General features: G+C 36.1%; 2 protein-coding genes across 2 annotated transcripts in view; both read left to right on the top strand.

Moving 5' to 3' along the window:
• The window catches only part of LOC135082203 (apyrase-like), a 28,628-nt gene extending 24,367 nt beyond the window's left edge, over positions 1 to 4,261 (top strand). Inside the window, exons 10-11 of the mRNA XM_063976971.1 lie at positions 2,987 to 3,132; positions 3,457 to 4,261. Coding sequence (XP_063833041.1) covers positions 2,987 to 3,132; positions 3,457 to 3,582 — 272 coding nt within the window. The 3' untranslated portion in view covers positions 3,583 to 4,261. The remainder of the gene's footprint in view (positions 1 to 2,986; positions 3,133 to 3,456) is intronic.
• A 6,787-nt stretch (positions 4,262 to 11,048) lies between these two features.
• LOC135082390 (ubiquitin recognition factor in ER-associated degradation protein 1-like) lies at positions 11,049 to 14,315 on the top strand. The gene is made up of 4 exons (XM_063977186.1): positions 11,049 to 11,084; positions 12,719 to 12,925; positions 13,407 to 14,075; positions 14,162 to 14,315. Exons 1-3 carry the CDS (start codon positions 11,049 to 11,051, stop codon positions 13,572 to 13,574), a joined length of 411 nt encoding a protein of 136 aa, XP_063833256.1. The 3' UTR covers positions 13,575 to 14,075; positions 14,162 to 14,315.
• Positions 14,316 to 18,885: the final 4,570 nt, after the last annotated feature.

Genomic DNA, 18,885 nt, shown 5'->3' on the forward strand with positions numbered 1-18,885 from the left:
ATCTGTTCTATTGTTGCAGGTTGAGATGTAGTGGCTGACTGGCTTTGGAGCGTATTACAGGCAATGTCATCAACTGTTAAGTCGTGGTCGAAGTTTGAGGTGTTGAGTTCGGTGCAGCTAACATCAGTCCTGTTTACTTTTCTTCTTAATGTAACATTGTGGTCAGTAGATTGGGTTTCTTGAAGTGAGTAGGGTCAGGGAGGCAACAGTGACTCACTTTTTTTTCGAAGCTTAATAAAAATAGATATCGCTTTAATATTGGCCTAAAATTTGCTCACATTTTAGATACACTATTGAACTGTAACTGAGCACTCATGATTCTACATTATTTACTACTTATGTCAAAGTAGGAACCTAAAACAAAAAAATGATAATTGAGCCACTGTGGACTACTAGGTGTACACACTGACTCACTACCGTGGTACACAGTATTAACGTGGTACGGCAGTATTTATATGAAAAGAAAATGCCCATTCCACGTAGTTTTTTATTAGAAATAATAACAAAACTGCACAAGCTATTCTTATTATAATCAACAATTCAACACGACTCTTAGTACTTTTATTGCTACCTATAAGATCTTAAGTCATCTCAATCTCTTCGTTATTTATTTCTTCCCTATTTTTCTGTCGGTTTTTTTCCGTGGCATTCTGTAAATAAAAACAAAATTCGATTTAAAGTTATAAAAATATTGAATTCGTATAAAGTATTAAAATTGAGTCACTGTGTACTTCTACGCCATTTTGTAAATATTTGATCAAAAAAACCAAGATGTAAAACAAATTAGTCAAAATTCGGATTAAAGACAATTGATACAAGACCTACTATCCGATAAATATAACGGCTATTACCTATAGCAACAAACAAAGATATGAAAACAATCGAAACTCACCTTAGAATGTAATTTAGTGGGCGCGAAAACAAAAAACATTCCCTCACCCTTCCGCACGGCACTTGACCGGCGAGCAAACTGGTTTAAACGTGTTCGGGTACCAAGACCTTTGAATCGGTAAAAGAGACAAATATATATTCCTATGCCTTCAGGTCGAAACATGACTGAGCCACTGTAGCCGACCGAGTCACTGTTGCCTCCTTGACCCTAATTTTTAGGTGATCCAGGTCTAGCGGGTGTGTTGATGTTATTGGTCTTAGGCATCTTACAAATGCACCCCTGACATTTCCATTTAGCCTTATGCTCTGCAGACATGGTGTTATAGAACCTTTTTTCTGATACATTTGCACAATCAATGTCATATGGTTCAGTGCAAAGTGAACATTTCAAGAATAGCCTGTTTGTTATTTGTTGACGACACCCGGAACATACTAGAGGCGCCATCTTTTGACAGAGTGGTGAATTACGTAATGTTCTGTTGAAGTTTCGGTGAATGTTGCGGTTGCGTGTATAGTGCTAATTTCGTCGTTGTTTGATATGGTAGTACGTGGGCTCTTCACTAGATGTCGCTAGTCGTTCGGATTTTATTTATTTTCGTTGGTAGTTTGAAATTTAACGGGAACCAAACACAAAAATCCTTTAAAATGGAACGATTTGTTATGGTAGTTTATTTAGAGAGTCACTATTATCACTTTTAGCGTATAGGAATCGCAAGTCAATTCACAGAAGCTTAGAATTTCACTTCACCAAAGTTTTTTGTTGTTAAAGTCACTGCACTTGTATTTGTTATCAAAGTCTATTGTCCGTTGATAGATCGCTGAGATAACACTATCACTCAATTATTGTGGTATTAGCTTCATATTTGTGCACTTTCACTGCGAAATAATTCGTATTTATATTTTTTATTGCAATAAATACACGGAGCTATTGTTGCAGTGAGAGCAGCGCCCTCTCTCCTTCTTTGTGTCTAAAGACAAGTGATCTTATTTATCGTTATGAATTCCACTGTAAGACTTATGCTCGTTTTTACCAACGATCTCTAATTTTTAAGTACATATCAGGAACTTTGTTTTCAAAGGGGTCACTTAAAAATTAGGGATTATTGGTGAAAACGTGTATTAGACTATACATACTATCGGGACAACACGGTAAGGAATTTTTAGGCGACAAATAATAATGTACCTTTAAAGTTTTTACGCTACAGTTGAAATTGCAATGATAGCATGCCACAGTATGCTTAGGAATATCGAAGCAGTAACCTAAAAATATCTTCCGTGATGTCCCGATAATGTGCGCAGTCCCTTATACACTCTAAACTCTTTAAGTGGTCTCCTTAGGAGAGCCTAACTGACTCTACACATTTAGGAAAATTTCTCTTAAATTTACAAATGGAACTGAAAATTCACTCACGGATCTCCAAAAATTCTTAGCGAGTAACCTAAATGCAAATTAAAAATTAACCGAAACGTGACATAGAATAGCCGCTGGGAATAAAATTGAAAACTTTACAGACGGCCTAATGGGTGTATTATAACACAGTAGTAAATTCCTGAAGGAATTAATAATGCGGTAAAAATATGATTTTAATCCAGTCTGAGTCTCATCTATTCAAAGAGATAAAGGTCATAGCACACTTATCAACCCGTAAAGGGATCCAACACCGTTTGCCTTACGCCGCGATGTCAACCGCAATACGGAGTTTCATACAAAGAATACTGACCGCCTCGAGTTGATGCGGTTACGATCCGTTTCTAGGTTGATAAGTGTGCTTCATACTTTAAGATGAACTAATACAATAAATACTTTGTGAAAGTCAACAAGGTAGGTATACTACATTTTGTATTGTATGGTATCGTTTTAGCCAAGTGACGTTCACTGCTGGACAAAGGCCTCCCCAAGGATTTCCACTACGATCCTGCGCTGCCCGTATCCAGATGCTTCCCGCGACCTTCCAGATCGTCGGTCCAACTAGTGGGAGGCCTGCTCACACTACGTCTTACGATCCGTGAACTTTTAGCTATACAGCAGCTCTATGAGCTATTTTGCTACTACGATTATTTGTGTTGATAATTTATTTTATTTATCTATTTTAAGGTATGCAAGTGACATTGAACACTACAGACAAATCCGTGGGGCCAGTGCTAGTCAAAGAGGGTCAGGAGTTTGTTCCCTTGAAGGAGGACAAGTACTACCAAGTCACCACTATGCATTTCATAGTGATGGGAGGCAACGGTTTCAATGTAAGTTTAGTAATTATTTAATAAGTGTTACTATACTTCATACAATATAGTATATCAAAATAAGGGTTCCTTGTCAGGGCTACGGAACCCTAAAAAGCGTTCAAGGATTCTAGAGGTACTATATTGAAATTAGGTACTTACATACTTTTCTTTGTATGTATTTTTTTGGATTAATAAAATACTTGCAAATCGTCAATTGTTCTGAAGGAGCCTTTACAATGTCCCATTATTTTTCGGTTTTTGTAATGTGTGATAGGCCTTTTATTTTACTTTTAAGTTTTAGTAGCTTAAGATACATTCAATTCAATTATTTTAATTTTTCAGATGTTCCTAAACAACACGCGTAACTTGGTCAACCTTGGAGTCGACGCGAAGCTGTTTGAAAGTTACGTCAAAGAAGTCTCACCCATTACTCCCAAATTGGACAACAGACTTACTGTTCTTAGTTAAATACAATTATAAAATACGGGCACATAAGCTACACAATTAAAATAAACTAAGGCTGGGTTGCACCATCTTACTTTAACTTTAATAAACGTCAATCTATCAGACTCCATACAAAAATCACCGGCTTTCGTTAGTTTTAAAGTTCGGTGGTGTAACTCAGCCTTAGAGCCAAAGCATACGATACGTTGCGGCGTCGCACCGCAAAGATTTCGCCGTAACGTGCGACGTGGCGCCGCACCGCTCGTGTGCCCGCCACAGATATTTCTATGTAAGACGACGCAGCGACACCGCTAAGGCGTCGCACCGTCGCCGCAACGCATCGTGTGTTTTGGCTCTTACCTATCTACGATACGTAAACTACGCTTATGATCGACATCGAGTACAATAAGTAGGTTTTTTAATAACGTATTACTATTTTTTTAAATTTAATTTTAAATTAAAAATACTGTTAGTGCAAATTACGAATGACATAAGATGTAAAATAAGCTAATCATAATATAATCTAAGTAGATCAATTTAGCTAAATTTCTTTAGTTGTGATCGCTTAAATAATTGATATGCAATAATAAATGTAAATTAATTATTATTTAATACCAACAAACTTGTTAGATACAGAAGTACGAAACCTAGAATATAATTTCAATTCAAAACGGTTGTGAATATAATGTTAATTAAAAATAGTAACACGAATTTTGTTTTTTATTTCATTAGTGCTAAACTGGAATTCAAGGTTTCTTTTTATATGGAATATATGTGCAATAGCAATAAAGCAATTGAGGAAATTAATCAGCGATGAGGAAAGGCTAAGACGCAATAAAACAGAGGACACTTGCAAAAAATACCTATTGAACCTCTGTCGCATTTAAACGAATAAATAATTTTATTATTATGTAAGTTTAATCTAAATAAACTCAAAGGTGACTGACTGACTGACTGACTGACATAGTGATCTACCACTGGACGGATCGGGCTAAAATTTGGCATGCAGGTAGATGTTATGAAGTAGGCATCCGCTAAGAAAGGATTTCACGAAACTACACCCCTAAGGGGGTAAAACGGGATCCACGCGTACGAAGTCGCGGGCGGCCGCTAGTAAAGGAATAAAATATTTTATAATTATGTTACTTTAATGTGTAATACATTATCAGCTTACAATAAAAAAATAGATAAGTACAAGTACAACTTAGCGAATCCGTCGTCACACCGTCGCCGCAACGCATCGTGTGCTTTGGCTCTTCGGCTTCATAGGAGTTGCACCACCTAACTTTGACCGTAACTGTAACGATACCGGCGTTTTTTGTATAGATTTTGACAGATATTTGACGTTTGTCAAAGTTAAAGTAAGATGGTGCAACCCAGCCTTAGTGTAGTGCGAAGTCATCGCGGCCTTACATTTTCGTAAAATTGTACTGTATTAAGAATAAAATCCTTAAAAAAACAATAATCACTAAATTGCTAAGCGCACGAGAATAGAATAAAAATAAACTCAGTATTTGATCTTAGCGTTTGAAGGTGTTATTTAAGAAAAATTGGAAAAGATTCTTGGAAAAAAATCTTATTATTGAAATTTTTATTTGTATGGAATAGATTATATTTCTGTAATTATTTTTCACTTGAAAAAGTTGGCTGTCTCAGGAGAGATTGAACCTAGAAATTTTGTATTTGGCATTTTATACCGAGTAACGTTACCTACAATGTTGTATGGACTTGTGACTGAAAAGTTGTATGTTATTAAGAAAAAAATGTTCTTTCTTAAGGCCTATTCAAACCTGAGCGATATTCGCTGCCGCTGTGGGTAGAGGTACATACCGCGCGGGTTTCGCTCAGGTATTTAGTATCAAATATCGCGGCTAGAGCGTTTTCTCTGCCGCAGACGGTAGCGAATACCGCTTAGGTCTGAATAGGCCTTAAGAGTAGTAGGCGTCAAAATAAGTTGCTATAATAACGCCTGTATTCACAAACGATGCTTGCTTATGTGAAGGAGAAAATCGAACGCACAGCTTTGAATAGAGCTCTGTGATTGGTTCGTTCTACGCGCACTGTGAGACCTCATAGTAATGTTTGTTTGTACGGGCATTAATCTTCCATCCATAATGCATTACTTCGTCTTTTGGGATTAAATTCATCCATTACTTGAGTAATTAGACCATGCTAATGGACTTACGAAATTGCCTGACCAGCATGCAAATGTTATTAAAATCGAGTGGACCAATCTATCAGTTGATTGAAAACAAACTTCTTGGTAAAGTGGAATTGAGTGCTGACTTAACATAAGGCTGGGTTGCACCATCTTACATTAACTTTAACAAACGCAAAAAGTCTTTCAAACTCCATATGAAAATCGTGTGTCACCCTGTGCGTCCACGCGCATTGTGAGATCTCATAGTTATGTTTGTGAATACGGGCGTTAGTTTTTAGGACCGTAATACTACTTACGTAAGATAGAGTCATTATTAGTAGAAGGATAAGTATATAGCCAATGATATTATATAAAAACAAAAGCAGATATGTTATAAGCGCTCGCGCTGTGAATACTCAAATACGTCCCAATTGGGACGTCTTGTGTTTAGTCTTCGTGTGGCCTGCGTCGTGCGCAATCGCGTGCGTACCACACCGTAAGTTCGTGTTCTTACCAAAATAAATAAAAAATGCCATCGTGTGTGTTTCGAAAGTGTACCAATTATGACTCTAAAGTAAACAAAATACAAGGGATCTCTTACCACATGTGATTATGCAAAATTATTTAGTATTTATATTTTCAATTATTTATGCAAACAATCAAGACGCCATGCGCCATGTTCAAGTTAAGAAAGAGAAAGCGATCTTGTTTTGACGTTAGAGCGATAAGGATGCGTGCGCTGCGGACATAGATTAGTTAGTGCAGAATCGTTAAAACTATAGCTATCTCTTTCATTTGCGTGCTATTTCGTATGTTTTGTTTCACTTATCAGTTTACATTTGTCAATGTGTGCAATTTGGAATAGCTCGGCACGGATTAAAATCGTAATTTCTATGAACGTAACATATCTATAGTTCTGTAATATAGCTTAGTTTTTAAACAATGTTAAAGAGATTCAAATTCCCGTATTCAAAAACGATGCTTGCTTAAGTGAAGCAGCAAATCGAACGCACGGCGTTGAATAGAGCTCTGTGATTGGTTCGTGTACACGCACTGTGAGACCTCATAACAATGTCAGTGACCAAATGAAACCTACGAAATCAAAGTCATGTGCCGAACCCAGACTACATTAAATATTCCCAAGAATATAATCACTTAAAATGGAATTACACCGAATATTTGTCGCTTCAGCGGGAACTGACGGAAAAACAAGTTCCTATTCTCGAAACAAAACACCCTGGAATCAAGTTAGATGCTGTTTGTTGGAACAGATTGGAATTATTTTACTGGAATTCCCGAAATGTTGCTAGGGAATTTGTCTCTTATAACAAGGGAACAGGATCGAGAATGATTCGCAGGTACAAATTCTTTTAGTGACACATTAAAATGAACCCGTTTTCAAACGTCCGTTTGCGCCGATCTACGGTGCGGTTCGGTGTTTAGACTTTCCTCGGTCTATGTCACAGAAATAAGGATAAAACTGTTAATTGTGTAGAATGAGACATGGATAAGGTGAAAAATGAATAATAAGGACTATGAGTACTTTAATTACCTAGCTACACCAATTTAATGATAGCTAATAAGAGCGTGTGATGACGTGAATAAAAAAAGAATTAATTTAATGATGAAACGACAGAATGATCAAAAATTTTTTTTAACCAATAGGAGTGTTCACTTTTGGTTTTTTACACCGCGTTATAAAGATTTCTGATAGTAATTAAAATTACTCGTAACATTCTTCACTAATAATTTAAGTCCTTTTAACATTTGAATTTATTTTGATTTCTTGAGTTTTAAGTGAGTCACTTTTTGTTATAGAGTTTTCAAATCGTCGTTATGTATAGGATTTATTTGCGTTTATACGGTTTACAGAATACCAGCGTTATTCTCTAGGTCCTAACCTAGAGCATTATACATGCTGAGTGGCTGCCATTTTGGTTCCAATTAAACAAACTATGTACTTATACTGATAAGTTGTAGTCTAATGATTTTGGACTACTTAAATAAAAAAAAATCTTTCTTTCTTTCAATAATCTGTGACAGGAGCCGAGTAAACAGTCCACAGCTGATGGAGAGCGACTCCGACGTAAATAAATATCTGGCGACAATAAAAAATGGCGGCGATTCTGCGCGGCCGCCATGGCCGTATTAGCCGTGATTTGGCGCCTTTTGTTGCTCGTGCTGTTTGGGTGTTGGACTTGGAGAATATTGGCAATGCTTTTAAGGCCGGACTTTAATAGGATACAGGGTGTTGGAAAAGATTAGCGTTATAAGTGGTTGAGGAACAATTCAAGAAAATCAGAGCGTATTTTTTTAAACTTTTGCAATAGTTTTAACGGCCTTCATTGTATAGTTGTATAAGTAGACAGACAGTAGGTAGAGGATACTGAGGAGAGCTGTAACAGAGGTGGGTTGTAACAAAGTCAATTTCTCTAATCCTAAGACTGTTTATTGAGTTAGCAACTTGGCAGATCCGTTGTTCTTTCGACACTCCACAGTTTGCGTGAAATTGTCATCTCGCTAACTGTTATAGGCGGAGAGAAATCTGCTCTGTTACAACTCTCCTCGGTCTCAACTACCTTTATTATCATGTACTACTATTTTAACGGGCTGGAAGACGTAGCGTGGGCAGGCCTCCTACTAGGTGGACCGACGATCTGGTGAAGATCGCGGGAAGAGCCTGGATGCGGGCAGCGCAGGACCGTTCATTGTGGAAAACCTTGGAGGAGGCCTTTGTCCAGCTGTGGACGTCATTTGGCTGAAACGAACGAATGAACGAACGAATAATTTTTTATCTGATAGGTAAACGTAAAAACTTGTCAAGTATGCGACCGAACGAACAAAATATAAGACAATACAAATACAACCTACCTAGAACGTGTCCCTAAACTCTATCTATTCATAATACCTATTTAAAACCGGTCTCAAAATGCCACTCAGTATCGCGTTACAACAAAAACAAGCGTCAACTCCCCAAGGACTATTCCATTCCAATTAAGCAGCAGAACCTTTTATTTGTTTAGTTCACGAATTACAGAAGTTACCTAAAACACATAAAAACAAACGGCTGTTAAAAATTTGTAATAACAATCCTGGCTGTAAATTAAAATTTCGCCTATTAAACCTTTCCCTTTCGTCGGGCACAGACAAATGAACGAATAGGGACCGCTAATTAGATGGAAAATGCATACTTTTTACCCGATTACGGCAAAGCAAAAGGAGGGTTATGATTTTGACAGGCTATGTATGTATCCTCCTGGGGCCTGGCGTCATATATTTATTACATAAAACAAAAAAATATAAATCAACGCTATCTGTTGAAATTTACCAGAACTTTTACGTTAGTTAGTTAGATGGTGCATTTGTCCATCATTCTTAGCTGTGATTGGCTAGTGAAGTGACATTTATATTTTTTATCTTTAATTGAACTAGCGACGGCGCCGCGACCGGGAACAAGTGGTTAGTAATAATGAAATTTTTACTAAAATATAAACGATTTCTATAAGCCTTTGTTAATATTCGTTTTGGGATTTGAACTGTTTTATTATCTGAGTATCACTGATTGTGGAAATACGTATGAAAACTACGAAAACCATGGTGAAATCTGAATGTCATACAGGTATTACATGAGGTCCCAATTACTAGTGTAAACTGACAGAGCCCAGTGTAATACCTGTATGACATTATACATTTTCTATTAAATAGCATACAATCTGATATAATTTTCTTATTTGTTTAGGTAAATATATGCGAATATAACATATTAGAACACTCAAAAATCGATTTTACTGGTAAAGTCGGCCCAGAAGTATTATCAACACCTCAAGTCACTTTGAATTTTTTTTATGAAATTAAAATAATTTCATAAGGCACTTAATCAAATTGTTTTTTTTTTATTTATTACTATTGACCTTATCTACATCATTTAATGTTAATTACACATTGGTGTGATGCATTTTTTATCACGAGGATTTTTTAATTTGAGTCATCCAAATGAAATGCAATAAAATTTTGAAATACTATTAAAAAAAAAATAGAGATGCAATGTTATTGCCCAAACATGACATAAAACTTGATAAAGAATCTATCTAGCTACATTTTAACGAAAAGGCACTTAAAAAATATCAATAGTTGCATCCACTGCATAGAAAAAAGTAAGTACAGGCAGAAAAAAAATTAAAAATATAACAAAAAAATTTTTGGCATCTCAATATATTTCAAAAATCGATTCAAATTCGTTGTAGATAGTCAAGAAACTTAACTAGGAATTACTTTTGTGCAATTTATTACGGGACATCCTGTACATGAAATAAAAAAGTCGTTGACATTGGGAACCGATGTCGTAAATATATGACATTGAGAAAATTGCCGTTTTCCAGATAAAATTTTTTATTTTATTTTTTATGATAATTATATCAATTATTAATACTATTTGGATAGTTTTCATATGAATTCTCGACAAAAATAATTCCCGGGCCCCAGGAGGGTATGTATGTATGTATGTTCAGATGTTCCCTCGTAACTTCTAAACTACTTATCAGAATAAAATTCGACAAATGACATATCATTAGAAGCATCTTAATTGTCCGCTGGTTATAGGCTATATGGGGTTTCACAAAATCTAATGTGGCATCCTCTAGCGGACAAAACATACAGAGTAAAAAAAAAGTTAAGATAAATATGCCGTGTTTGGTATCATTTGAAAGCGCTTTACTTGTACATTTTTGTGACTTTGTACACGTGTATATTTTAAACTCGTTGAACAGGGTAAAGGCGAAGTAAAGCGAGTTATTGGGCTACCAAACTTGTAATTTTCAGGTAAGTAGTAGGTATGTAATTTAGGATATTAAAAACCAAATTTCGGCAATCGTTAACCAATAATTTGGTAAGTCCACGAGTCCTGGGCTGTGGTATTTGTTCCATTTCTACTATAAGTCCGATTCTACTATAAGATTATGCAGTGTTTGCTAGTACAGTTGAAAACGTTTTAAAATTTCCTTCAAAAGGGAACGATAGGACGGAAGCTAAGAAAAAGCTTAATCATTTTATTTGAACTTTGACTATACAACATGGTGTCTTTAACTCTAATTAGTCTATCGATTTGAATTACCTTTGAGGCAAATAATTAATTGAAATGTATGGTAATGAGATCTGGTTATTTCTGGGATAATTAAAGAGCCGTCTGTCGTCCGGCTGCAGCTGGCTTCCATTTTGGAGGTGGCGGTCTACCGCTCCTTGGGGGTTGAGGAAATAAGTTATCTGGATATGGCAATAGTTGATGAAAAACGTCGGTTGTTTGTTTATGTTTTGGTGATAAGAGTGTCAGTACATATAAGAGCCAAAGTACACGATGCGTTGCGGCGTCGCACCGCAGAGCCAAAGCAACGTATAAAAGTATCTGTGGTGTGGCGGACTCACGGCGAAATCATTGCGGTACAGCGCCACAATGCATCGTGTGCTTTGGCTCTAGCAATTAACTTTTACACAGAGTAAATAAAATTCACTAAAAGAGTATAATCACGATGTTATTATAGTGTCTCTACAGGAGCAAGTACAACCCTCTCTAATTGATTAACCAGAGGCAAATTTTCCTACACAGGACAGGCAATGCCTAGTGTGGAGGTCTGTCTTTTGTTTTTGTCTACTTGATCTGGCAATAAATATTTTTATTTTTATTTTCAAATGGGGGACATGGCCTACACTCCCCGCGCTGGTCAGTACACACCAGTATAAAAAGAAAAATAAACTTCAAAAAGTATATTTAGTGCTCAGTAATTTTGATGATGACTATAATATTTTACTTAAGTCTGTCGCCATAACAACAATGTTAACAGCATTATTGTGTTCCGGCAGTTATAGGTAAGATAGCCAGTTCCTCCGTGAGGATTCCGGGTGAAGCTCGCTTCCACCTTCGGCCTGATCGTCACTTACCATCAGGTGAGATACAGGCCAAGAGCTTCCTCGTTGTGGATAAAAAAAAATTAATAGGTATATCACTATGGGATCGTACTTTTGAAATGTCAAGATATTTTTTCCTACCTTTTCAACCGACTTCAAAAAAGGAGGAGGTTCTCAATTCGACCCGTATGTTTTTTTTTTTTTTTTTTTTCTATGTTTGTTACGCGATAACTCCGCCAATTATAAACCGATTTGAACAAATCTTTTTTCGGCGTATAGGTAATACCTCAAGGGTGGTCCCATTTAAATTTAATAATAAAAAAAACAACCCCCAAGGGTGGAAAATTGGGGATGAACTTTTTTATACGCAATATCTCCGCCGATTATAAACCAATTTGAACGATTATTTTTTTGTTGAATAGGTATTATCAAAAGGGTGGTTTCATGCGAATTTGAAGAAAATATTTCACCCCCAAGGGTGGAAAATTGGGGATGAACTTTTTTATACGCAATATCTCCGCCGATTATGAACCAATTTTTTTTGGTCTCAGTGTACTGCCTACCTTCAGTGGTAACATCAAGGTAGTAATTAGTTAACTAAAAAGCAAGAAATAAGTAAAATTTTATAAAAAAAAAAAAACCGACTCCAAAAAACCTACACTAAAACGTAGAAAAATAATTACTAATTACCTACTTATTTATTAGGACGAATTATTAATATTTATGTAGGTATACCATGATTGATACTTTTGGAGTCGGTGCAGGCAAACTTTACATGTTTCATAATCTTGGCACCGACTCCAGAAGTATCAATCATGGTATAGCTACATAAATATTAATAATTCGTCCTAATAAATAAGTAGGTAATTAGTAATTATTTTTCTACGTTTTAGTGTAGGTTTTTTGGAGTCGGTTTTATTTTTTTTTTCATAACTTCAAATCAGCTCTCCCTTTGCAGAAATTTCAAAAACATTAAACAATCATCCCAAAAAGTAAAAAGAGCATCTATCATTATTGCAGTAGACCTTCAAATCTAATCTATCTAATTTTAAAATTGCAAAACAATGTTTAAACTTGTAACATGCTGTAACCTCGTTAAATAAATACATTACTGATCCACAGGTAGAGTTCGCGCCTCCAGTAGGCTACAAAGAGGAGCGTCACGTCTCAAAGGGTGAGAGTGGCGCGGACGGCATGGACGAAGACCCTGCTGGTATGATGCCCGAGCCGAGTGGCTTCGTGGCCTTCAGCGGGGAGGGAAACAGGCTGGATGGGAAGAAAAAGAAGCTTACCAGCGAGAGCGAATCGGAACCTTCGAATTCTAGACAGGTAGTTAAGGTTTAGAATCACATCAGACCACTGAAATACACCAGTTAAGGAGAGAGATGAAAGCAATAAAGAAGGACATTTCTATTTCTGCATACAATCAAACTTAATAGATTCCCAGGAGATTTTTTTTTTTTTTATACACAACGAGGAAGCTCTTGGCCTGTATCTCACCTGATGGTAAGTGACGATCAGGCCGAAGGTGGAAGCGAGCTTCACCCGGAATCCTAAACCACAGAGGAACTGGCTATCTTACCTCTAACTTCCGGAACACAACAATGCTGTTAACATCATCAATTCTTTTGCCTTAAATTTTACACCTGTCTCCCCCCTTCATTTATACTGTTTTGTCATGGTTCTCTGTAATTAAAATCTATTTATATCCCTTTCACTTTAATGATATAAGAGAGAGATGGACAAAAACTACAAAGTTTTAGGACACTATTGAATTTGTTAAATGTAATTTATGATTTATTAATTACAGGCATATGTGAGAGGTATTCCAGACTACGACTTTGTTATTGGCACCCTGAGGTTCATCAGAAACTCGCGGCCAACTACTGCGACGCAAGAGGAGACGCCAGTGGAGCCATTCGAAGCCTTCAAGGGTGAAGGGTTCACATTACGGACTGCTAAAACCAAGAGCGACTAACGAAAAAGTAACTGATTTAAGATGTTAAATACCCTAGACACACAGCCAGCGCCTAAAACTTGGCACGAAAAAATAGTACTTAAAACGCCGTATAAGCACTTTTGCTCGGAGCCGCGCGATGAACGAATATTCAATATTACAAAGATTATGGTCTGTGAAAAAATGCTTTCACGACTTTAAAGGTACACGGCTATTGGCCCGCGCTAGACGCACCGCACGCATATATTTAATTTCTTTAATTTGCTTTGTATGACTGATTTCACATAGTGCTGCGTAAATGCCAGCGTTAACATACAAAGCAAAGATCTCCTTTGCATGCCGTGCTTGCGGTGCGTCCAGTGCGGGCCAATGCATGCGTACCTTAACAAGGATAGGATGTATTATTTCTTCAAAAGTAAAAAAACATACTAAAACAAAGATAAATGAAAATAACAATTGATTGTAGTTGTATCTTTGCCCTATAAATTATTATATGAGCTAGCTGCATCCACTCCTGTGCTTGTTTTTAACCGATTGAGTTCCAGACGGCATTAATTAATGTCATAACAATTGATTATCTATTGTGTCTAGATTCGCGGAGCTTGAAGGATTAATCCTCGACTAAAGCTAGTTGCCTGTTTGCATTTTAAAAAGTAGGTAAACTCAGTCATATCATATGCATTTGAAATAAAACTGTATGCCTGTGCTTTAAGGTCTACTTCTGAATACTAAGACTTATGTATGTATTAAATATTTTCAGCATATTACCACAGAATACATAATAGTAGCAACAGAAATTGCACTCCCTTGATCAGGATCAGATGCGGACATTTTAACGGTAATAATAATAATGCAAAATTTCCAACGAACCTGGTGCATTCGAAATCGCACCTTACTACTACGCTCACAAGAGCGCAATTTTTTTGTGATCAGAATTGATCTACCTCGCAGCTCAAGCGTCAGGGTTGTTTAAGCAAAGTAAAATAAATCAAAACTTAATTTTATTATACTTATATTAAGTTTTTAATAGAGAGACGATGTAACCATCAGACTTAATCGCAGCAAAATATAAAATTAACTTTACACTGTTATAATTATGAAAATGAATCACTTCTAGATAATTACTGTAGAAGTTTAATGGTTTGAAGGTTTTATCACGAAACTTTCCATGAAATGGCGCTCAATTCGGAATAACGTCAGTCTGGCCATTGCTTAATTAAAGTAAGTTCTTTAAATAATACCGTTTCAGTTCCAATACACGTAAAAACGAGTAACTATATTACGTCTGAAAATATTTCGCGATGAAATGGAATCAGTTAATTCTGTACCTTCGTTTTAATTTACAGATCGACAGAGACGTTTATTTATCTGTATTTGCATGTGACTAATTAACTAATATCAACAATATAATCCGTTTTTATTAGCTCCCAAAGTCAATCAAGTCGTGCTTACGAGGCACAGAATCTTATTTCATTATCGAAAAATCAGGTTGATTTAATTTTACAAATTGGGAAGGCAAACTCATTTTACCTTCATGGGCGTCGAACACTGATTCTTCGAGTTGAAAGAGTCACATTGTCAATGGAAGCGTTAGTTACAATCAGTATCATAGTAGTAAATCATAGAGTCAGCTCTATTTGGTGCTTCCAAACGACGTGTCAGCACAACAACTACAAAAACTGTAACATTTTATGGAAATTGTAATTAATGTTATTTTGCTACTTCGAGGTGTTATCGATATTCATTTATTTGTAGGTAGGTACTTATTTACCACATCGATTTTTCATCCACTCGGTACCGTATGAGTATTATAAGATAGTAAAAATTCTCATGTATCCTGTGTATGGGTATCTAGCTTCCGCCCTACGACGCCCGTTTCCGCCGGCTGATATACGGCGGGCGGTTGCCGCCTACCGACTACTAAGCAAATATTTACTACTTTGCATTGATACACGGCTTTTATTTTATTTTTAACTAGCGGCCGCCCGCGACTTAGTACGCGTGGACCCCGTTTTACCCCCTTAGGAGATGAATTTTGCAAATCTCGCCATAAAACTATCATTGGACTTCAACGAATATTAAAAAGAAAATATTGGTAAAATTAGTCCAGGGGATGAGTTATGCGCTTACCAACATTTTGCGATTCATTTTTTAATATAAAATTTAGGTAGTAGATAGACAATTAATTGCATCTCTGATTATAATTCGTATGCCAGCTGACTTTATTTAAAGTCAATAGTATTTTTAGCAAAACTGACTAAAAGTATGACAGTTTTTCTTGTCAACACTAAACTAATTAATTTGAGCATGATTATCATAATACAAATAATAGTCATGCCATGTAGCATGCGCTAATCTAAAGATATCTCAATTGCCTAATAAATTTTAACTGAAGATTATGTTTATTTCATAGTTTCAGTATGGGAAATAACTCGAAATGACAAGTTAATTCTTCAGTTATAATAAGATATCTGATCATTGAAAAATCAGCCCTTAGACACCTCTCTGACGGTCTTTCTAATGATTATTATGGTTCTGATATGTCACCGTATTATTGTAAACTCGGTTTAAAATACGTGAAATTAAAATGTAAATTGTTACGATTTAACATTTTAACGGTGACTGTACCTACATCAAAAGTGCCATTTAACCTTCAAAGTCAAAGCGGTTTTCATACCTACTCATTAAAATGAAAAAGGAATTAAACGGACACAACAACTCCGTCCTCGGGAGACTGACACAGCTTTCGCGACAAATTACATCGGAACTAACGCGCGAACTAGTTCAAACATGCGGGACCACGGAGGGTTAAGGGTTTTTGACGCAGTTCAACCGTCAAGGGTTAGTACTAATTTGGTACTAATTGGTACCGATGTAACAAGAGTAAATAAGTGTAATTAAAGTTTTTGGTGCGATTTAAGCACGATGGGTTGTGTTAAATGTTTAAGTTGTTGTTCGATGAGGGTCGTTGTATCAGCTACAACATTTTGTTTTACTCTCTCTACAATTTTATTGTTAGTAGGTACATAACTTTGTAGGTAGCTTAGATAAAGACGACAATTTTAAAACTACAAAAGTGGTAGGTTATGACGTGCTGTCGAATTTAACTGTAAAAAAATGGTTTAATTTTAAATATAAAACCAACCTTCCATTACTAAATTCGCTCGTTTAAAATTCCCACCAAGTTATTTGGGGCGGTCAAAAATAGTTTCGCAATAATTAAAGCGTTTTAATCCGTGTTCAGCTAGACCCTTGTCTCAAAGGGACAGCTGCGGCTTCCCACCTTTGTGTCTGCGTTTTTGTTCCCACTTTCCCACAACAAGTACGTCTGACGTCTGGAATTACAGGACTAGCCGGGAATCTTTGCGGTGTCCTTTAAAAAGCACCCCAAAGTGGAGATGAAAGAATTTTGACGTAACTCCGTCGGTTGGAATAACAAAAGCGGATCTGGAAGTGTATTCTTAAAGCTTTAGAATTGGAATTCGAATAACGAATTTAGGTATAGTTCTTGCAACTCACGAAGGCAAGTGAGCTTTACTTGTATGTCTACATGCACATAACGATAGTGTAATGTCTGTCAAAACTCTTGAAAAACGAACAGTAGCGAGCCACTGTAAATAAAGCTCACTCGCCTTACTTGTTAGTTTAAACCAAGGCTGCTCAACCTTTTGAAGAGTCGGGCCAAACGGTGGATTCAGTCGTTAACGACGGGCCACCTACATTTTTGACAGCTAACTTCAGAGAGATCTTAAAGTTTGTACTGTGCTCGGCGGATTTTTTATTTGGTGCGTTTTATTTCAAACTGTACATTTGGGGGCCACACCGTGGCCCGCGGGCCTGGAGTTGAGCAGCCTTGGTTTAAACAATAAATCATTTGAGTGATCTTCTAAATTGAGTAGGTAATTGTCTAACATGTAATTAAAGTTAAAAAAAATAAAAAAAAAAAAAATTAAAGCTCTCAAGATCTCCTGATTTTATCCGTGAAAAGGGTAGGCACAATTAAGCACTTTTCAGTGATATTTATTGTAAAATTAGATTTTAACTTCTAAAATGAAACCAATCAAAGGCGGATCCTAGTCGTGTTTGATTTTGAATAGAACTTTGAAGACTTCCATTTCTTGGTAAAGATTTTATCATAAATTGTCTATTTTGTAAAAGATTGAGTAGGTAAACTAAATTACTGTAAAAAATTAAAGATTTGCAAGTATAATACTTTTATCACGTCTACACTGAGCCGCAATGAAAAAAACATCTTATCTTCAAAAGTATCTGACCTATTTGCAACAAAACATACTAGAAAAGTATTTTACATTGGAAATAAAAAGCTTGAATTAATTTAGTCTTTCTTAGATATTATTGAAGATTTTTTAACCGACTCTTTCTTTGCGGTCCAGTGTAGAATTAAATAAAGACATTTTTTGACTTTCGACTTTGTACGTGTTTCTTTCCTCTTCGAGAGCAATAACAAAAACATGCCATGTCTCCGATACATCTCTCTGGTATTTTCCAACATAAAAACTACTTTTATGCCTATTTCAATAACATCAAAGCACATAAAACACCTTATCGTCCTGGTTCCTGATGCCGTCACCTGGTGGCACCTCTTCCGCCGATTGACGCTGTCAATGTACCAAGATATGAGACCCTTAGCCTACAAGTATAGTCTGAAATAGAAACACTTTGTAGGTAGATAAATAATTTCTAACCGTCATAACTTTTAAGATAATTATTATCATTTCTTTATACAACATGAAAGTGCCTGAAATAAGTAATTGTAAAACTGATAAAAGTGTGTTGGCTTACTGAATTATAAAGTAACCTAAAGTAATACCTAAGAAATATTTATCAAAAGAAAAACGTACTTTTTCTTAACTAAAAAAAAATATTCCCTCAATCGGGAATTAAACCCACGACCTTTTGCTTGCCTGGCGACTGATCTTACCCAAATTAAATCATTTTGTTAGTCGGAGTTACGCAAGAATACGGTTTTCCGAATTCAATTCTTAGTTTATTTTTGCGACGGACTACTTCCAGGTCAAATCATTTGAAGAAACGATATAATTTAATGTACTAATTTTAACTTTGAAATAATGTGTAACGCGAACGAAGGTGTTGTTAATTAGCGACTGAAAATGCAGGAACAAGAAACCTAATACAGAGAAGGTTTTATCCAAATTAATTAATGTTATTCTTGTCAGATAAACTGTTGCTTCTACAAAAGACCTTTGTATTTCCCTCATCCTGGAATGGAAGCGGTTTTAGCGTTAATTTTTCATAAGAAGACCAACCAAAACAATGCCAATTTTAATTTTTAATGCCGCACTTACAAAGC

The sequence above is a fragment of the Ostrinia nubilalis genome, chromosome 21 (genome assembly GCF_963855985.1).
Source record: "Ostrinia nubilalis chromosome 21, ilOstNubi1.1, whole genome shotgun sequence".
NCBI classification, from domain to species: domain Eukaryota; kingdom Metazoa; phylum Arthropoda; class Insecta; order Lepidoptera; family Crambidae; genus Ostrinia; species Ostrinia nubilalis.